Source organism: Oreochromis niloticus, linkage group LG17 (genome assembly GCF_001858045.2).
Source record: "Oreochromis niloticus isolate F11D_XX linkage group LG17, O_niloticus_UMD_NMBU, whole genome shotgun sequence".
In the NCBI taxonomy this organism is placed as follows: Eukaryota; Metazoa; Chordata; class Actinopteri; order Cichliformes; family Cichlidae; genus Oreochromis; species Oreochromis niloticus.
The window spans coordinates 36,145,809-36,166,641 of NC_031981.2; the positions used below are offsets into that span (position 1 = coordinate 36,145,809).

Genomic DNA, 20,833 nt, shown 5'->3' on the forward strand with positions numbered 1-20,833 from the left:
GAGGCTTTTGCCAAAGACAGAACAAATTCTGCTCTCCAGCAAAGACCTTCCCCTTTGATTTGACTCTATTCTGCATTGTCATCCTCGTTTAATTAACCCTTAGTAACCCGCTGCTGACGACATGTCTTCCTGGCACTCCTTGGCTGACAGGCCCATCCTGGTTGGGAGGGGAGACGAAGAGAGAGGAGGGGGAGCTGGCAGTAACAGTGGGTAAAAGTGGAAGACTGAGTGACTCCTTTGCTCCTCTCTCTCTCTCTCTTGTTTCCATTTCCTCTCTTGACTCCCAGTCGAGCCACAGCTCCTAGCTTCTCTGCCAGGTGGGGTTTTGCCTCTTGGTAGTGTAGGCGTGGTATTGAACAAAGTAGAACTCTTCTTTGATAAAACAGCAGACAGCACCCAACCCATGGGAGGTAAGTTGATGGCAAAGCTGGAAACTGCTCTATACCTAAGCTCTGTTTTGAACCTGTGAACACTGTCTTGTGTGTTTTAAGCTCCGTCATATTGTACAGTTTGTTCTGATAGCTCGGCTCTGTAAGAACTCCATCCGAGGAGAAAATGAGCCTATTGCTTGCAAATCGTTTCAAGTCTATGACTTGCATTTCTTAATGTTTTTTTTTAAGTCTTACTGCAGGAGCTCAGTGGCATTAATTTGGATTAGTCTCCATGCAAATGAGTGCTTTCCATTTACATTATTTAAGTGTCTGCATTTGTCCTAAGAGGTATTTACTGTTTCAAAGACCATCCACTCCACTGTTTTAGACTAAATTAAAATGCTGCTCATCAGGTTTGACTATTATCTCTGAATGTTTTTTATTGTTTGGTCGTCTGAGGTGTTGTGTGTTGCACTGTTAATGTGGTGAAGTGGTTCAAAGGAGTGTAAACATCACAAGCCGCCAACAGGAATGTCAATGGACATAGAAACACAAGGGTTGCACAAATAACACTACAAACAACGTGAAAGTGTTTGGGTTCCCGACAGTGTGTCTAGTAGGTCAAAGGTAATAGCACCACTGTAAGTAAAGTCAGGTTGTTTCTATAAGGACTCAGCCGACACATGCAGACTCTGTTTAACTGTCAGTCAGTCAGCAGCCTTTCTGCACTCCTGCGCTGACAAGCAGCTGTTTTTGGACACAATTATCAGTTCAAATAAAGGCTGTCAAACAATGAAAAAAGTGGATTGTAATCATTGTGTTCATGTCAGTTAATTTTCCTGTCTATACCCATTATTTAAATGACTGTCTTAGTATTGTTTTTTTCTTTTGACAAATCTTTCTTTTAGCTGAAAACATAAAAATGAACACACTTAAATGTGTTCAGTGTGACAAAAGGAACTGGATTTCTTCTCTTCAGAGGTGATTATGTGTTTTTCTTACCTGATTTGTTACATAAGAGGTCCTCTGAGGAAATGTTACATTCTTTCATCTGTATGATACCAATTTAATACTTTTCAGTACTACCGCCTCCAAATATTTATTAAAGTACTCATCAAAATCACATTCATCACCAAGATAAAGTGTAATCCCAAGTGCTAGCCTTTGCTTACGTCGCTAATAGCATTTCTCCTCTGGGCTGTTGAAGGAACAAGACCAGCTGTATTGAATATTGCATGAGATGATGTTTGCATGGTTGAATGGAGCCACTTCAATGCATTCACAGCATGGAGGCACCTTGCGAAAATCAAGGAAAATCAAGGATTTCACTGCAGTAGAATCTGCAGTGAAATAAAAACATCAGTCCAGCAGGTAACTGTCTTTAGCTCATGAGCACTTTTTACTCCAGTTCCTTTTGGGTCAGCAGGTGCCTTGTTAAAGTCCTTTTTGTAGATTTTCTATGCTGAGATTTCCCCAGCAGGTCCCAGGGATTTAAAAATGGGCCAAACCTTTTTATAGCACTAGTTACCTTACAGCTCGATACCACTGAATCTGTCCTATACTGACTTATAACAAGTTGCACTATGTAGGGCATTACAGCTGAAGACGTCACAGCATCATGAGGGAAGTTGCATGTTTTCACACTGATATTGAGGCAGAAACTATGACTTGATTCACACCATCTTCTCAGTTTACTGCCTTGCTTTTGAAACAAGGGAGAGAAGCCAGTATCTCCACTCAAGTAGTCTGTTCTGTACATTGTGACTTAGAAGACTATGACACAGAAGTCCGACCCACCTGCCTCCTGCTGTTGGGTTACTGAGTTCGTCTGTGCCATTTTTAAGGATACCACCCTCTCCAGGAGGAGATTCTGTGATGTGCAAGTCTGAGAGGAGGAGCTTGGTTAGTCAGAGTTCTGCCAGTTTCAGGGAGTCATCCTGATAAAATATTCAGCCCCTTACAGTCAGCCAGGCTCTAAAGTGGAGGAGGAGAATGTATTGTTGTTTTCTTTTCGTATTGTCAACACTTTATCCCAGGAAGCTCCACAGAGTGTGGATGCTGCTCTGCAGCAGTCCCCAGCCAAATCACACAAACCAAAACCAGTAATCCATTACTGTTCATTGAGCTCAACTAACACTGAAGCTCCAGTAATAAGAGTCTTCTCTGAGCTCTGTGCAGGATATGGGGGAGCTGATCAATACCAGTGCTCAGCTGTTACCTGAATTTGTGCTGAGATATCTGGAACTTATTTTGCTTTATTCATATCATTCAGATTTTTGTTTTGTTCAGTATATTTTGTGTGATTAGAACCCCAAAATATCATCCTGTTTATTCCAAGAATTCTCTATTTTTCTCAAAATATAGCACCAACATTAGCAACACTAATGTCTCACTAAAGAAAAATGCTGCCATCGCTCATTTTACTGATTAACATAAATTGGCTGAAGATGGATTCTTAAAGAAGTGGATGATAAAGATACTGAACATCTGTATTTTGTAGTTATGCATGCAGCAATAATTCAGTGTGATTCAGAGTTAATTAAGTAAAAAGTCGTTCAGTCGTTCCCCGACCGTTCAGAAAAATTCCTCACAAAGATGATTTTCAATATTACATTAGAGAGGCCACCAAAGTATGAAAGGGCAATCTGTTGTTACCAGGGGACCAGTGCAAAATAAGTCTTATTTTGAAGTCAGTGAGCTTTTTCACTGCCATCTGCCTTTGCTTACTTGTTATGATGATAGAGTTTCCCACTGCTGTTTCACCATTCCCTCGTTTGTATTTTGTAACTGCTCAGCACTTGATTTATCGAGTCCAGTTAATCTCAGTTTGGAGGAAATTGCTAACAGTGTGTAAACAGAGAAGTTTTAAAAGAAGCTTAAATGATTTCTGGTGTGCAAAACCATCTGTCTTTGATCTCTGCTTATCCTGTCTTAAAAACAGGTCTTCCTCAGAAAATGTAATGTTCAGCTTTTCATACCAATAATTTTAAGTTTAATTATACATAAAAGACAGCTTTCTGTGTTTCTGCTAACAAAAATTGTTTTTTGGCAGGGATTTTATTTTGGAGGGCGCCAAAGTTCATTTGGAGGTTTAAGTTAGACTCCATCTGCCCCTGTTGTCTGTCACGCTGAGGAAGGCTGGTCTCACAGCAAGCAGCAGTGTGCGGCGTAACTCCCCCTGTCACTTTTGTAGTTTCTGAGACAAGCGGCACTGAGCAGAGGGGTGAATCAGATCGTGAAGGTGACCTGGCAGCCTGTCACCACCAAAATTTTAAATGCATCTTAAACCCAGAACAAACCTGTACAGTTACCCTGGACACTCATCCAGTGAAAGGAAAGCCGCAGTATCAGCTTAAGAGGAAAAGATTAAAGCAAAGCAAGCCAGGTATGTTTCACTGCCACTGATCAAGCTTTGTTTGTAAAAGTCTGGCATGTGCAGAAACACACTGAGTGCAACACTTGCTTTGACTTGTGTTTGATATTAGAAGCTCACTCTCAGTGCTCAACAGCAGCTTCTTTTTTGTTGAATAGCTCCTCTAAAGCTGGAGATACACGACTGAAAAGCTCAGACTGACAGCTGGGATATCATTTATTTTTTGTGCGACAAGCTCCTGCTGTGCTTTATTCCTCCATCTCTGAGAAGTTTTTCCAATAATGGCTTTGAGTTGAAGGAAAATGAAATCTCAGAATAATAAATTAGAATGACAGAATAAGAAATTGGCTTTTGATGTTTGCTTTTGTGCTTTTTTATAGAAATAATTCTTTTTACAAATAGGGCAGGGTTTTTTTTTCTCCAGCCTAAATTTCTAGAAATTTAGATCTCATTACCGATTGTTTCATCTAAAGTTTCCTGCAGACATTATGAGTCAGAGACCTGGTCAGATTTGGGCTGTGAAGATAAATGTTGTTCATTTGAAATCTGTCAGAAGACCAAATCAATTTTGCATTGCACCAGTGGACAACTGGGTTGCTAGGTGTCTGCTCACCGCTAAATTCATTACAGGTCTCAAGTGAATACACACCACCAATTAATATTTAGTGCCTACACTCAGGCACTGTGTTTTTGCACACCTTGGTTTGGGAAACAGGAGTGGAGTAGGTTTCTGTCTTTATTATCATGCCCAAAAACACAATTAAAAGGAACAAAAGTCTCGTTATATGCATGTTTTAAGCATAACAGCTCTTATACTTTTGACTCAACAGCACCATCATTTTCTCTGGGCTTCTTCTGCACATGTCTGCACATCTCCAGCTCTCCTACTATCCCACCTCTCCTGCTTTCTGGGTTCTTCATTGCCAGAATTTGATTCTTCATGTTTTTAATTCTCATTTTATATATTTTTTAACAATATGAACATTTGTGACATATCAAAGCCCCTTGACATTGTTGTCTGTCTGAATATTATAGGGTGATGTGGTGTGAGCACTCATTTTGGTACTGTTGATTGTATCTGACTCCATTTTTATTGGTTTTTTCAGAAATTAAAGTCTTGGAGCTGTTTGGTTAGATTTGTCATGCTAATTACGGGCGTGTCATTGAAACACACACAGACCGACACACAAAGGCAAACACACACGCAGATGAGACTCAATATGTTGGCATGGAAACCGGTTGGTGTGTGTGAGGACTGTCAGGACTGTACATGTGTCTGTGAGCTGTCACATCTATGGTGCTGGCCGACTCTCAGTTTGTCTGTCTGAATATATGTGTGTAAGAGCTCAGTGAAAGCAAATACAAACTAATGTATTATTACTGCTGGTGATTAATTGTGTCTGATAGCAGCAAATATTGCTTAAGCTTGCCAGAATCTATTGCAAACACATTTATTTACATTACATTAAAAATGTATTTAGGTTTTTGTGGGGAAAACAATTAAACTGAGACGTCTCAAAAACTCATGATATCAAATTATACACTAAAGGAGCACAGCGGTTTGATGACTGGAAATGATTTGCTATCATGGATGGTTAAAAGATTCACCTTCATTCTTCTTGTGGCCTCACCATTGTCTTCTTCTTTGTCCCTTCTCTCTCTCCTGTTGTAGCTGGGATGACAGCAGCTCAGTGAGCAGCGGCCTAAGTGACACGCTGGACAACATCAGTACTGATGATCTGAACACACCCGCATACTCCTGTGTCAGCTCATCGCGCAAAAGCAAAGGAGCGCAGGTGAGCACACAAAAAATAACCATTCGATAGCCTCACATAGGCTCACAGCTGGGATAGCCACACGTTAGCTCGTCATCATCTATGACTTTTTTTAGGCTTCTGTTCCATGTCTCTTGCTCTATGGGTTCAGGCAAAATTACTCATTTGCTAATTAGACAGATTACCGTAAATTCTGGTGCAGATGTTAATGTTTACATTAGTACCACCATATGTCATAATGCTTCATTTTCATTCATTTATGTGGCAAAAATATTATAAGTTGCTACATATAGTAGGACTTGGGGTGTTTAGTATTAATGGTCATAGGTTAGGATGAATTTGATTAATGTAATATCTGCTAAGCATCAAAGTTATTATACAGTTTCACATTAAACTATTTATTTTTGCTTTACCCAATTATTTTGATATAACTGTAATTTCAGTTTGTTTGACTTTTTTCAGTTTAGTTTTGATTGTTTCTTTGGTCAGTTTTTATTATTTTCATTGTTAGTTTTAGTTTCTTTGATGATATTAGATATTTGTCTAATATCTATTTATTAGAATGAAAGCACTGCTGTGAGTGGCGTGGTGGTTAGCACTATTGCCTAGGTCTTGGGTCTGAATCCACCATCTGGCTGGGACCTTTCTGTGTGGAGTTTGCATGTTCTCCCCGTGTGTGCGTGGATTCTCCGACTTCCTCCCACAGTCCACAGACATGAAGTTAATGGGGTTTAGGTTAATTGGTGAATCTAAATTGGCCATAGGTGTGAATGTGAGTGTGAATGCTTGCCTGTCTCTCTGTGTTAGCCCACACAGGGTGTACCCTGCTTCTCACCCTATGGCAGCTGGGATAGGCTCCAGGCCCCCTCAACCCCCATGACCATGAATTGGATAAGCATAATCTCATGAAATATATGCGCTAATACCTCTTCATGTGTTTTAGTTAACTGTAATAAATGATAAGCATATTACCATAGTGACCATGGTGCTATTGTAGGATTAGTGTTTAGTTCAAAACCGCACTCACAAAGCATGTAGCATCAAGTCTCAGTCATGATAGTCTGGACTGGGCTAAAAACACCACAGCACTTTACAGAAAGGGCCAGAGTCGTCTCTACTTTTTGAGGCGACTGAGGTCCTTCAACATCTGCCAGAAAATGCTCAGGATTTTCTATGAGTCTGTTGTGGCCAGTGCGATCCTCTATGCTGGGGGAGCAGGCTGAGGGTCGAAGATGCCAACAGACTCGATAAACTGATTCGTAAGGCCAGTAATGTTGTGGGGATGGAGCTGGACTCCCTCAAGGTGGTGTCGGAGAGGCGGATGCTGTCCAAGATGAAGACAATGTTGGATAACACCTCCCACCCACTCCATGACATGCTGGTCAGTCACAGGAGCATGTTCAGTGAAAGACTCAGATTACTGAAAAGCACCACTGAACGACACAGGAAATCATTCCTGCCTGTGGCCAGCTCTCTGTACAACTCATCCACTTAACACACTGTTTACTGCAACAGCTACACCCTTCTTGCACATGTTCTTTTTCAGCTATTTATTAATAAGTGACTTTTATGTATATATATGCCTGTATATATTGTGCTATTCTTAGTTAGTGTATTGTCTGTCTTTGTTAATGTTTGTTTATAATGGAGCACTGTAACAAAAGATAATTTCCCCTAGGGATCAATAAAGTATTCTGATTCTGATACTGATTCTGATACCTATAGAGCAATTAGCAGCTGTGAGTAATTAGTGCTAGTTGCACAGTAATTATCTCCCAAACTAAAACACATTTCCTGCCGTGACCAACTTGAAAATCATGACTTTGCATGTCTTGTCACATCTTGTCATTTAGATTTTCACATTTCTTTCAACTCTCGATCAAGGCACACACCAACAATTTTACACGCTTACTTGACTTGCTTTGTGTCTGTTGGGATAATCTCCTATTATAAACTAGCGGTGGAGTGTGTGAAAGAAGCAGGCATAGAGGGTTTCATTTTTTTTGTTGTTGCATTGCATTGGGGCAATGTGGGATTGAGGATTTATGGTGATTTGACATTTCCTTTGATAACATTGGAACAATAGCACCAAATCACAGCAGTATGCATACTTGCTATAGTGAGAGCAGGACCGTATAGTTTTATAGTTTGAACAGTTCCTAATTTCTTAATTTGATTTCTATATTTGTGCTCAAGGAATTAACTGTGGACAGAGGGCCGGTGCTCGGTTCTCCTCAGAGACTTTCACCGTATTCTGCCAAGTATTCTTGGCCCCTCGTGAAATACCTAACAGACTGGGCTCTTAAGAGACTCTACTGTTGCTAGGGAGACTGACCATCTGTTCCGGTAGGCTAGCTGTCACTGCTATGTGTTTGAGTTTGTGTGGGTGCGTTCATATGCGCCTCAAAAGCAGAGATCTGGACGTGGGAGATTCCAAAGATAGCTAACACTTCACATGCAGACATAAACCACGCTGCTCAGCTTGTGCAGAGACTTACTTCTTTTTGCTGACTCTTTGCTGACCATATTGCAGCTTTAGTGTGTCACCTTTCAATAGTTTAAATATTACATATATTTTTCAAAGCATTATGACTTATTTGATTTCTTCCATTTAAGGCAGAGTTGACATACCAAGATATAAAACTTGCTTGCAATCATTACCTGTCACTGCATATATATATTTTTTGCATTCTTTATAAATATTGTTAAGGAACTGCAGTGATGATCAGGTAATGCTTTTAAGACTTACTGGGATAAACCGCAGCCCAGAAGCATTACAGTTTTGTTACTGAATTCTCCCATCTATTTATCAGTTTGTGTGCACTCCCTGATTCTCTGTATGACAACCCCACAGTCCCAGAAAGGAAGCAGATCCAAGCATGCGGAGCAGGAGGTGAGCAGCAGTTGGGCTGGAGCTGAGGACCTGAAGAAGGTAGAGGAGGAGCTGGACGCAAGCATGGATCCTAGCAGTGGCCTTTCCCGCTGGAAGCCCTCCTCATCTTCCCCATCCTGCCAAACCCAGGGCCAGTATGAGGACGCCAGTCAGAAGGCAGCTGCGCTGGCCCAGATGTCCCAAACAGGCTCATGGAGGAGGGGTATGACAGCCCAGGTGGGCATTACACCACCCAGAACCAAGGGGACGTCTGCTGCCCTGAAAACACCAGGTAGGAGAGGAAGCCTGCCATCTTCGTCTAGAAGTGATATTGGAAGTAGAGCAATTATACAAAGCGGTTAATAGACTGAGACAAAATTAAAATGTGACTTTTTGAACAAAGGAGACTCCATTTAAAAAAAAAAAAATCTATTCTAGAGCATATATTGACCGAGTATTACTAGTATTAATATTAGAATATAATAAATATAATAAAAATGATTGTGTATCTAGGTAATTTTCTAGTGGATCTTTTTCACATCAGACATTAAAGTGATCTTTATAGAAAGAGCAAAAATGACTTTATTGGGCTTACGTGATGTTGAAGAAGTCGAAATAATAATGTTGATTTAAGATGAACATGAATGAATCTTAAATGTTTACTACACAGCGAGTTGTGCTTCAGATAACTTGGTTGACTGTAGCATGAGCAACGATTGCTGTGATTCTGGCTGTGGGCACCAATATATTGATTCTTTGGCACCAAAGGCTAAACTCCGAGTACTGATGATGTGATGATTGGTGATACTTTTGGATTTGTGTAATTTGACAGGCAAAACCGATGATGCAAAGGCCTCAGAGAAGGGTAAAGTGCCTTCCAAGAGCTCATCTGGCATCCAGCGCTCACCCTCAGATGCTGGCAGGAGTAGTGGGGACGAAGGCAAGAAACCCCCTTCTGGCATCACACGCCCACCCAACACAGGCTCATTTGGATACAAGAAGATCCAGGGTGCCACTGGCACCCTAATTACCTCAAGTGGTGCGACACTCGCCAGTGGCTCAGCCACCCTGGGCAAGGCACCCAAATCTTCAGCTGCCATCAGCAAAGGTGCAAGCATCAGTGGTGTGCGGAAGACCAGTCTGGATGGCTCGCAGCCCCAGGATGATGGCATCCTGCTCAGCTGCAGTGGCTCAAAAGTGACCCTGCAGTACCGCTCCTTACCCAGGCCAGCTAAATCCTCCAGTGGGGTGGCCGCAGGGCGCAGCGGGCATCGCTCCAGCTCCAGCAGCATTGACTCAAATGTCAGTGGCAAATCAGCTGGTGGGACAACAATGCAAACAGGCGCTAAACGCAGGGACGGGAAAGTGGGCTCAGAACGCTCTAGTCCCATCACCATCAACCAGACAGATAAGGAGAAAGTGGCGGTGTCAGATCAAGACCCAGCAGCAGGACTATCCACCTCCCCAAAGTCTAGCCCCACCTCCACCTCAACAGGCCAGTCAGGCCTCAGGCAACCAGGCTCCAAGTACCCCGATATCGCTTCTCCAACCTTTCGCAGGTCTGATACACCATACACACACGCTGCACTCATTCTGTCTTTGTCCCTGACTTTGTGTTTCTGTGTGAATCCAGCATTTCATCACATTTCTTTTTCAATTCCCTGATTGTTAGTTAAAAGCAGCATCTTTTACAGCAAGGACATTTGGGTCAGTTTTTTTGAAAGACTGAATCTTTTCACCATATTTTCTCCAGAATTTAGGCGAGTTTAATCCATTATGATACGTGGTGTTTAGTAATGCTTTTCCACTGCAGGTTTTTCCCCAGGTTTCTAAAACGGAGAGAAAAGATATCCATAATGTCAAAGTTTCACTTAAAATATATGCCATCTCTATCAATTTTATATATGTTTGGATGTGCAAGATGAATATCAGACACTTAATAAATCATATTAGATTGCCTCCGTGGAAATATTGATTGAGTGAGTAGACTTGGCTGCATAGCTAAGGGGTGCCATAACATAGATTGCTCCCTGGTGTAGCTGATAAGTCACTGCAAATGCAACATATCTTTACCCTGAAGATGAGGGTCTGATGGCTTTTCATTCAGCAAGCAGTGTTTATCAGAACAGACAGGAGACAGGACTTTCTCTGCACACCAGTCCCTCACTCATTAGAAGCATGCATTCGGCAGGCGTGTCCAAACATCCGTCCCATCCAATCTGTCAAGCCAACACGTTTCATCTGCATGTCATAGTTTTTTTTTCTTCCCCCCCCAGAGTGTGTCACCTATATATTGTGTGATTGCGGTGACAGAGTGGGACAGGCGCAAGCAGAGTAGCAGGCTGTCTGAGCATATGCAGAAGGCAAACAGGGTTGAGTGGCCTAACAGATTAGGTTATTTAAAGTCACAGGGTTGAAACGGTGAAGCTGTGAAAGCAGATGTGTCAGTGTAAATCACTGAGAGTTCACATCTAGCTGAGGTCGAGTTCGCTGCCAGGGAGAAATGTATTGTAAAATGTGATTAATATTTTTTATCTGTTGTATAAAGTTGTTGCTACAGCAAAGCAAGGGGATATTTATAGAAGCTGCTTTCCACTATACTAAAATGGGTTTCTTGTGACCATTGTAGTAGTTTTCTTTGTGATGTTTGACCAGTGAGATCACCGCACTTGTCACACCCAAAGTATACCGGAGTCCTTAAATTTTCCAGTAAGGATCTTGCAGATGCTCATCACTTGTCTTTTGAGCATTTCTAAATGATTGCACCCACCTCTCTGCCCTCAGATTGTTTGGTACCAAAGCTAGCAGCAAGGCCAGCTCTCCTGGCACGCCCGACTCTGGCAAGTGCCCCTCAATACTGGGCAGCCCGCACGGCACACTGGCGAGACAAGCCAGTCTGGACTCGCCTTCCTCTGGCACTGGGAGCCTGGGCAGCACTGGCGGCCTGAGCGGTGGCAGCAGCCCTCTGTATGGTAAAACCCCAGACCTGTGCACCGACTCCCCGGCCTCCAGCCCAGCCTCTGGCCTCTCCCTGCCCTCCAACGCTCGGCCCTGGCCTGCCTGTAGCTCATCTGCTGGCAGCAAGGACACACTGAGCTGCCAAAGCATGACCAGTCTGCACACCAGCTCTGAGTCCATTGATATACCGCTGGGCCACCATGGGCCCAAGGTTACACGAACCGGCAGTGTCAAGTCCACCCTGTCTGAGGGGTGAGTAACAGGGAATACGATTGGGAAGAATCGTATTCATTGTTTCATTTGAGAACAGAGACAAAACGTTTATCTCCCTACCCTAAGATGTAGACATACAATACAGATGAATAACAGAAAGAAATCATTCATTCACAAAACAGTTTGGTTGAATTTAAGTTTCTTTTTCTGGCATGGTTTTGATACTATAGAAAAAAATTAAATAATACCTCCTCTACTCCTAAATTTCACATATCTGCACAAAACAGTTCAATCAGTAGTTATTGTATCAAAGTGCTATAAGGATAGCAATCAGCATTAAAGACATTTAACAGTCCTGATAGTTTCACAGTCCAAAGCCATGACAGAAAAAAATACCACAGTAGATCATTTCTGACACCCATTCCTACATGTAGCCTCTATAAAGGCCTTTCCATTTTTTTGTCCACACACTTTGCATGAATTACATCATAGAGCATAGAAGCAGCAAACACATTTATTTTCCCTAACTAGTTCAGCTGTCTCAAAAATGAAACAATCTCAATTCTGCCTGTTTTATCTGCGTAGTCTTTTGCACTGAGGTGCATTTGTAATGTCTTAATGGATTTTCCATTGTGTGCATCTTTGTGTATGTCACAAGTCAAGTTTGTAAAATGTGACCAGTTCTTTTGTGTATCACAAAACAAATGTTTACTGGTGTTCATCTAATTTGCTCATCCTCTGTGTTTTAACAGCATGCCACTTGACAGAAACACACTTCCCAAAAAGGGACTGAGGTACAACACATTTGCAGCCACATTCCATTTTCAACTTTTCCTCTTTCACTCAGTCATGTAGATCATATGCATACATGCATCTGCATGAAAATAAGCATTCTAATGTCAGGGTTTCCATGTTGCTTTTCATGTGTCATTATTTGGCACATTCCATAGCGGTGATTCCCAGGTAAATGTAATCAATAAACAGTAAAATATTTACTTTAAAGCAGGGGTGTCCAACTCCAGGCCTCAAGGGCCGGTGTCCTGCAAGTTTTTTGTTGTGTCCTCGATCCAACACAGTTGATTTAAATGGCTAAATGACCTAAATGGCTAAATGGTGATGAACTAATTATTTGATTCAGGTGTGTTGACCCAAGGTGATATCTAAAACCTGCAGGACACTGACCCTTGAGGCCTGGGGTTGGACACCCCTGCTTTAAAGTACTGGATAAATGAATGGATAAAAGTAATTAACTAGTTTATCAACCTGGCTCCATCACTTGATGTTCAGAATTATGTATAATTAGGCTGAGGTGATAATGAAAAAATACATAGGTTTGATAAGGGTGTGGGTCAATAAAAAACTACTGCTCAATAAAAACTTTTTGAAGATTGAGTGTAAACATTTATGGCCATCTGTTTACATCCTAAATATGCTTAATAGCTCTTTTATGAACTGCAGATTTACAGTGTGTGACTCCTTTAGTGATACAAGCAGATTGGTTCTGATTATATTAGCACTTAAGTCAAGCACTGACAAAAGGCTGTTGATAAAAAGCAAACATCGCCACCATAATCTCACCTAAATGGATGATTAATTCCCTTGAGACACTAATAAAGCGTGACCTGCTTATCATCCAAAATTTACAAATGAATGTCCTGTTGTGTTTATTAAGACTTTAAACTACAGAGCCTAACTCACCAGGAAAATGTTTATTGAGGTCACAAGCATTGTTTCCCCACAGTCTTGTTTTCATCTTGAGGAGTCATCCCCCGCTGCTTAGGAATAATGTCGTTTGAACCTCCTTTTTTTAGCCCCATAAACTATTTCCATCTTTTCACATACAATGTGTTTACATGTAACTAAATATATAGGGAACTAATATTTGAGTCTAGCTATGGATTTTTTCTCTTTCAATTTTTTTTCCCCTTTTTGTTTATCATGCAATTATGTAAAAAACACTGGAGCTCAAATTAGATTTTGACTTCTTTGAATTGAGGCAAAAAAATTAAAAAAAAATCTCTAACATACTATGAATGCTGTCTGGGATGATGAGGGAGCAGTGTGTTTTTCCATCTGTCTGCTTGTCTGCTTCTCTGTGCTCGTCCTAATCCTACACTCATCTCATGCAAAGTTAGAAATGCGGCAAACGCAGCCACTGAGTTCTTTCTCAGCTCCCGAAAATGGCTTAAACTTTCCGATAACATTTGCTCTGTTAGCTGAGGCGAGTGTAGAATGAATGTTTTGAATTTAGCTGCAACCGAGTGGACGGAAACTGAAGCATCGTGACTTATTCATCACAGTGGCACAACTGATACAGGGAACAGCCTTTCCAGCCAATTATAGAGTACTGCTGGAGAGGTGTCGGATGGGGCATGCTGGGTGTTCTTTCATTTTTCGAGCATTTGACGCTCGTGCTATATGGAGCCTAAAACCATATGATCTCGTACGACGCTTTTGCCTTTTTGAACTGATGCTCAATGCGGTCTGCAGTGTTCACTTTAACGTTTTTATTGACAATGGCAATCTCTTTTCATCTTAAACATCCCAAATAGCTCTTTTATAAACTGTAGACTTTAGATTGCCTCCTTTAGTCATACGCTGTAAATAAGCGGATTGGTTGTGATTATATTAGCACTAAGTATACCGACTCAAACACTGACCCTTGGATATTTCAGTCTGTTCCATTTCAACTCCAGCTGCGGTCTGACAGCACTCAGTGCAATCTTAGATGCCCAATTGCTGCTGGAGAGAATAGCGAGCACAGACGCAGGACTAGAGCAGGGTCAGATGTGACAAGCGTAGTAATGGGGGCGTTGGAAGGAAGAAGCCGCTGAAAAGAGATGAGTGCAAACTCAATTATCATCCTCAGAGGATTAAATATGGCCGATTGTCATGTGTACGATAAAGGGGGCTTCTGCTGCTGAATTACTTTAGAGTTTGGGAAAGAGGAGATGAACAGCAGAGTCTGTGTGTTTGGCAGCTTTAAGCCTGAGTAGTGTGTCTATGTATAGAGACTGTATATAGTGTGTGTGTGTGTGTGTGAATATATATAGTTATTATACATAAATGACTGCGTGTGTGTAGATACATGCACATCCACTTCTGTGTGGTATGGTTTTTAATATTTTTATGCCATCTGCTCTTATCCTTCTACTGTGTAGCTTCATTAGTTTACACATCTTCATTACTTGAACTTTTAAAACCATCTGTCTTGCCTTGAGTTTAAAGTGTGTTTTGTGGGTTTCAGATACCCTACCTCCTCCAGGCAGACATCTCACGAGGAAGGGAAGGAGTGGTTGAGGTCCCATTCAACAGGAGGCCTTCAGGATACTGGCAGCCAGTCCCCTCTGTCTCCTCCTGGAGCCTCTTGCACCACCACAGGAAAATACCACTACTCCAACCTCTGTGAGTCAAAAGGAATAAACCTATTGTGCCTAAAATGTGTATATCTTATCAACAAAGGCTATGATAGACATATGAGCACAAAAAGGATCCTTGTGATATGATCTGTAATTAATTAAAGCATTCTTCAGTGCATAAATAAATAATTATTTTATTATTTATTATTATTTAACAACTTGTTGTGTGGATGCTTTAAGCATCCACACTATTGAGTTCCTGTTTCTCTTTATTCTTTATACTTTATTGTGTGGATGCTGGAGGCATCCACACTATTGAGTTCCTGTTTCTCTTTATTCTTTATTGTGTGGATGCTGGAGGCATCCACACTATTGAGTTCCTGTTTCTCTTTATTGTGTGGATGCTTTAAGGCATCCACACTATTGTTTTCCTGTTTCTCTTTATTCTTTATTATTATTATTATTCTAGTTGCTTCCGTACGTTTTTTGGACTTTAACTACTTTAACAATTTTCAGCCGATTTTCACCGTTCAAATTTTAAACTATTCAGCTTTTTCTGCTAACGACTGCTATGACTTTTGGTATTTTTAACTCTTATACTTTTTAAAATATTAAGCTTTTTTCCTTTAATTTGTCCCATTGAAATGAATGGGAAACTTCTGCAATTCTGCTAAAACTTGCTTGTTTTTGAAACTTAACTACTTTGTCATACTTTCGCCTAGAACAACCATTCAAATTTTAAAATGTTCACAAATTATTGGGCTATTCATGAATGATTCAGCTTTTTCATATCTGTTACCGTTTTCATCTTATCCCTCTTTAAGTTTTGAGTTTCATCTTTGTGATTTTTCACAAAATACATGCGTTGTTATGGTTGCTATGCACTTGGCTTCCAGTGTGCCACTGTAAGTTTCGCAGTCTTCTCTTCATGTTCGAACAACTTCTTGCTACTTGCTCAATTTTCACTTAACTTCCACAAATTATACATCAAAACGTAGGTATTTTTGCTGGCTTTCAGAAAATGTCACTATCATTGTTGTGGGATTTATAGAATTTTGGCAAATCTCCTCAGACCAACACAAAGTCTGAAAACTCTCCATAGAAAGTCAATGGAGAGTTTGTTCAAAATCACCGCTGGATTTCTCTAATGAGAGGCATTTTCGAATCGTCATATCTCCTTAACGAAGCGAAGTTAAGACATGAGGCTTGTGCCATTATATCTTCAGACACTCCTGACGCTCACAATTCAAGAATTTTTTTCTCATCTATTACCATTTGGCCATGAATTGGGTTTGTTTGAGAGTAGGAAATTTGTCCCTCGCTCAGATTTCTTCAGATTTCAAACTCTGGAAATGAGGCACTTTTTTCTCTCGTCATATCTTTTTGATGGATTTCCACAGAGACCTGAAAATTTCCATGATTGTTCACCAAAGCCTGCTGTCTCTTACGGTGAAAGAATTATATCAATACTCCAAAGAGATTTAGAGTTAGAAAGCGTTGTTTGAGGGCAAGCCAAGGCAGTTTTCGCTTGCCTATACTCAGTTATGGTGCATTAGAAGTCAAATATCTTCAATAATTCATATTTTAATGATAAAGTGTCAACACTGTAAGAATCCCCCATCTCTTCTGAACAAAACGGTGTAAGAATGACCGTTCTAGCCCCTACGGTTAGGAAATTATGGTCATTTGTTTGAGGGGAATCCTCACTATGAGAAATACACTGCAGAAATCCTGTCTCTGTGCTCTGTGTGTGTAAAAACGGCTGCACCTGTTTTGGCGGGAAAAAGTACACAGCCTCTCTGATTGGTGGATTCAAATTTAGCAGCTCCCAGGCTGCTTGACTGACCTAGAAACTTGCTTGTCTCTCCCTATGTATGTGTGTGTGTGTGTGTGTGTGTGTGTGTGTGTGTGTGTGACAGAGAGAGAGAGAAAGGGAGGGCGAGAGAGAGTTTTTATGGGAGCATCTTATTATATGATTTAAATTCAATATATTTAGACTGGTTGACTGAATTTGATCCTGTGTGTGTCTCTCTGTGCATGTGTGTTTCCATATGTGCCCATATTTGTGATTGTGTGACTGTTATACTTTTTTTGCTGGTTTTTTTTTCAATTAACAATTAGATTTGAGGGACCCTTAGCATGTTCAGGATTTTTCCAGCTGTCCATTTTGCTTTTCCAATTTTTCTATAAGTTATTACTGTTGTGCTAAGTCATAGCATTTCTGCTGCTTTTCAGTATTTGTGCTAAATACAGCATTTCTGCTAAATCATACTATTTCTGCTATTTCATAAGATTTGTACTAAATATAGTGTTTCTGCCAAATATAGTATTTCTGCTTAATTATAGTATTTCTGCCATTTTATAGTATTTGTGCTAAAACATAGTATTTCTACTAAATGTAGTATTTATGCTTAATCATACTATTTGTATATATTTCTGCCAGGTCCCCAGGCAGCTAATCCTCTGTGAGGACTGATACATATAAAATTTACATATCAGGGCCTGCACGGCTTCCCAGCCAGCCAATCATATCTGAGGTCTGCCCTTTCTTCTCTCGTCATATCTCAGCGACAGATGTACAAAGAGCAATGCAAATCACAGTCAAAGTACACGAAAGTACGCCGATTCACCCAGTATAAGAATTATGCTTCTAGCCCACCTAGTTTTTGAGTTACACGACGTTTTGTAACTCCAAAAAACAGCGTTTTTCGCCTCTCACCGCAATCTAATTCTGACTGCTCATCACCCTGTTTTCCAGGCGCTCGCTCTCTTTCCCAGTGGCGCAGTTGGTAATGACACGGGTCTGCAACCCAAAGGTCGTGGGTTCAATTACACCTTGGGCAACATGTTTTTTTCCCTACAAATTAATACACTATCACAGACCACTAATTCATATTCATCATTTATTACAATTCTGCAAAGTTTTATGATTTTAGCAGCTTTTCTAATATGGACCTCAGATTCTTCTTAACACTCCATGGCACAAATACTGTTCCCTTTAGGCTCTGTGTATCTGTGTGTGTATCAATATTTTTCCCATTTTAAAGTATTACTCCTCCATAATTGCATTTCTGTTAAATCAAAGTACTTTTACTACATCTTAGTACTTCTGCTCAATCATAGTATTTCTGCTGAATCATAGTATTTTTGCCATATCATGGTATTTGTGATAAAGCATTGTATTTCCACAAAATAACAGTATTATGTACTGTTATATTATTACTGCTCATAGTATTTCTGCCAAATCATAATATAACTGCAAAATAAAGATTTTTGAGCCAAATCATAGTGTTTGTGCTAAATCCTAGTAAATCTGCTCAGTGATATAACTTCTGCTATGCTGTAGTGCTTTTTGCTAGATTATAGAATTTCTTCTAAATCAAAGTATTTCATGTAAATCATAGAGCAGTTTTTACAGTCATCTTACTGTTAAGCCATAAATTACGTTTGTTTGAGGGGTGGAAATCTGTCCTCCTCTCACTTTTCAAACTCTGAAAATGAAGCCGTTTCTTCTCTCATCATATCTCCGTGACGGAGGTAAAAGGAGCAATGAAAATCGCAGTGAAAGTTCAGCAAAGTCTGCTGATTCACCCAGTACAAGAATTGTGCTTCTATCCCACCTAGTTTTGGAGTTACATGGCGTTTTGTAACTCCAAAAATCGGCGTTTTACGCCTCTCACCGCGATCTAAATCTGACAGTTCATCTCCCCGTTTTCCAAAGTGCTGCTCTGTTTCCCAGTGGCACAGTTGGTAATGACGCCGGTCGGTAGCCTAAAGATCACGGGTTCAATTCCACCTTGGTCAACATTATTTTTTTCCCTAGAAATTAATACACTATCACAGACAAGTAATTCATATTCATCATTTATTACAATTCTGCAAAGTTTTATGATTTTAGCAGCTTTTCTAATATGGACCTCAGATTCTTCTTAACACTCCATGGCACAAATACTGTTCCCTTTAGGCTCTGTGTATCTGTGTGTGTATCAATATTTTTCCCATTTTAAAGTATTACTCCTCCATAATTGCATTTCTGTTAAATCAAAGTACTTTTACTACATCTTAGTACTTCTGCTCAATCATAGTATTTCTGCTAAATCATAGTATTTTTGCCATATCATGGTATTTGTGCCAAAACATTGTATTTGTACAAAGTCATAATATTTCTTCTAAATCATATTATTTCAATCAAATCTCAGGAGTTGTGCTAAAACACAGTATTATTACCAAATCATAGTATCTGTACCCAAACATATCTGTTCAACTTATTTAACTCTTCTCAACAGTCCAACACCTCTTCTTCACCCCGTTTCAGCAGAATTGAGTTTTTTCACCCCTTTTCAGCACAAATCCCAGCTTTTTCAGGTGTTTTCAACAGAAATCTCTTTTATTTCTGATTGCTGATGTCTTTGTTTTTCAGCTGCCCGCCCTCTTTCCAGGTGGCGCAATCAGTAATGACACGGCTCTGCAGCTCAAAGGTCGTGGGTTCAATCCCACCTTGGTCAACATTTTTTTTTCACTACAAATTTATACACTTTCACAGACCTGTAATTTATATTGCTAATTTTTTTCACTACAAATGAGTAGTGCAAAAACATACTATGTCTGCAACATCACAGTATATCTGTTATGTTGTAGTATTACTACTAAATCACAGTATTTCTGCCAATTCAAGGAGGCTGACTGTTACTAAGTGCATCAGTGTACATAGGTCATCTGTTGTGTTGGAGTGCCCTCTTGTGGCGCCTTTTGGGTAGTGCCTTAGTAAACATGAACGCTGCAAAGAAGTGGTATCAGACTGGTTTGTAGTGGAGGAATTTGTTGCCAGTTTCTTTCATCTTTAATCCGTATTCAAGTTGTAATGTGGTAACTTTTGTGGCACAAATACCACAATATGGCAGAAATACTATGTTTTGGCACAAATACTTTGATTTGGTATACTTTAGCTTCTTCATCCCTTTTCAACAAAATTTTCATTTTTTCACCCCTTTCACCACAAATCCCAGCTTTTTCAGGTGTTTTCAACAGAAATCGCTTTTATTTCTGATTGCTGATGTCTTGTGTTTCAGCTGCCCGCACCCTTTCCAGGTGGCGCAATCAGTAATGACACGGCTCTGCAGCTCAAAGGTCGTGGGTTCAATCCCACCTTGGTCAACATTTTTTTTCACTACAAATTTATACACTTTCACAGACCTGTAATTATATTGCTAATTTTTTTCACTACAAATGAGTAGTGCAAAAACATACTATGTCTGCAACATCATAGTATTACTACTAAATCACAGTATTTCTGCCAATTCAAGGAGGCTGACTGTTACTAAGTGCATCAGTGTACATAGGTCATCTCTTGTGTTGGAGTGCCCTCTTGTGGCGCCTTTTGGGTAGTGCCTTAGTAAACGTGAACACTGCAAAGAAGTGGTATCAGACTGGTTGTAGTGGAGGAATTTGTTGCCAGTTTCTTTCGTCTTTAATCCGTATTCATGTTGTAATGTAGTAGTACCACAATATGGCAGAAACACTATGTTTTGGCACAAATACGTGAAAACGGCTGCACCTGTTTTGGCGGGAAAAAGTACACAGCCTCTCTGATTGGTGGATTCAAATTCAGCAGCTCCCAGGCTGCTTGACTGACCTAGAAAGTTTCTTCTCTCTCCCTCTGTGTGTGTGTGTGTGTGTTGTGTGTGTGTGTGTGTGTGTGTGTGAGACAGAGAGAGAGAGAGAGAGAGAGAGAGAGAGAAAGCCTTTTATGGGATGATCTCATTGTAAGATTCAAATTCAATATATTTAGACTGGTTGACTGAATTGGATCTTGTGTGTGTGTGTGTGTGTGTGTGTGTGTGTGTGTGTGTGCATGAGAGAGAGAGAGAGAGAGAGAAAGCCTTTTTATGGGATGATCTCATTGTAAGATTCAA

General features: G+C 40.4%; 1 protein-coding gene across 1 annotated transcript in view; it reads left to right on the plus strand.

The window, feature by feature from the left end:
• The window catches only part of LOC109195115 (neuron navigator 3), a gene marked incomplete at its 3' end in the record, with an annotated part of 148,062 nt that extends 133,095 nt beyond the window's left edge, over positions 1 to 14,967 (plus strand). The window contains 6 exon segments of the mRNA XM_019346607.2: positions 5,417 to 5,540; positions 8,374 to 8,683; positions 9,224 to 9,950; positions 11,176 to 11,601; positions 12,315 to 12,356; positions 14,810 to 14,967. Of these exon segments, the coding sequence (XP_019202152.1) occupies positions 5,417 to 5,540; positions 8,374 to 8,683; positions 9,224 to 9,950; positions 11,176 to 11,601; positions 12,315 to 12,356; positions 14,810 to 14,967 (1,787 nt within the window).
• Between the last annotated feature and the right edge of the window lie 5,866 nt (positions 14,968 to 20,833).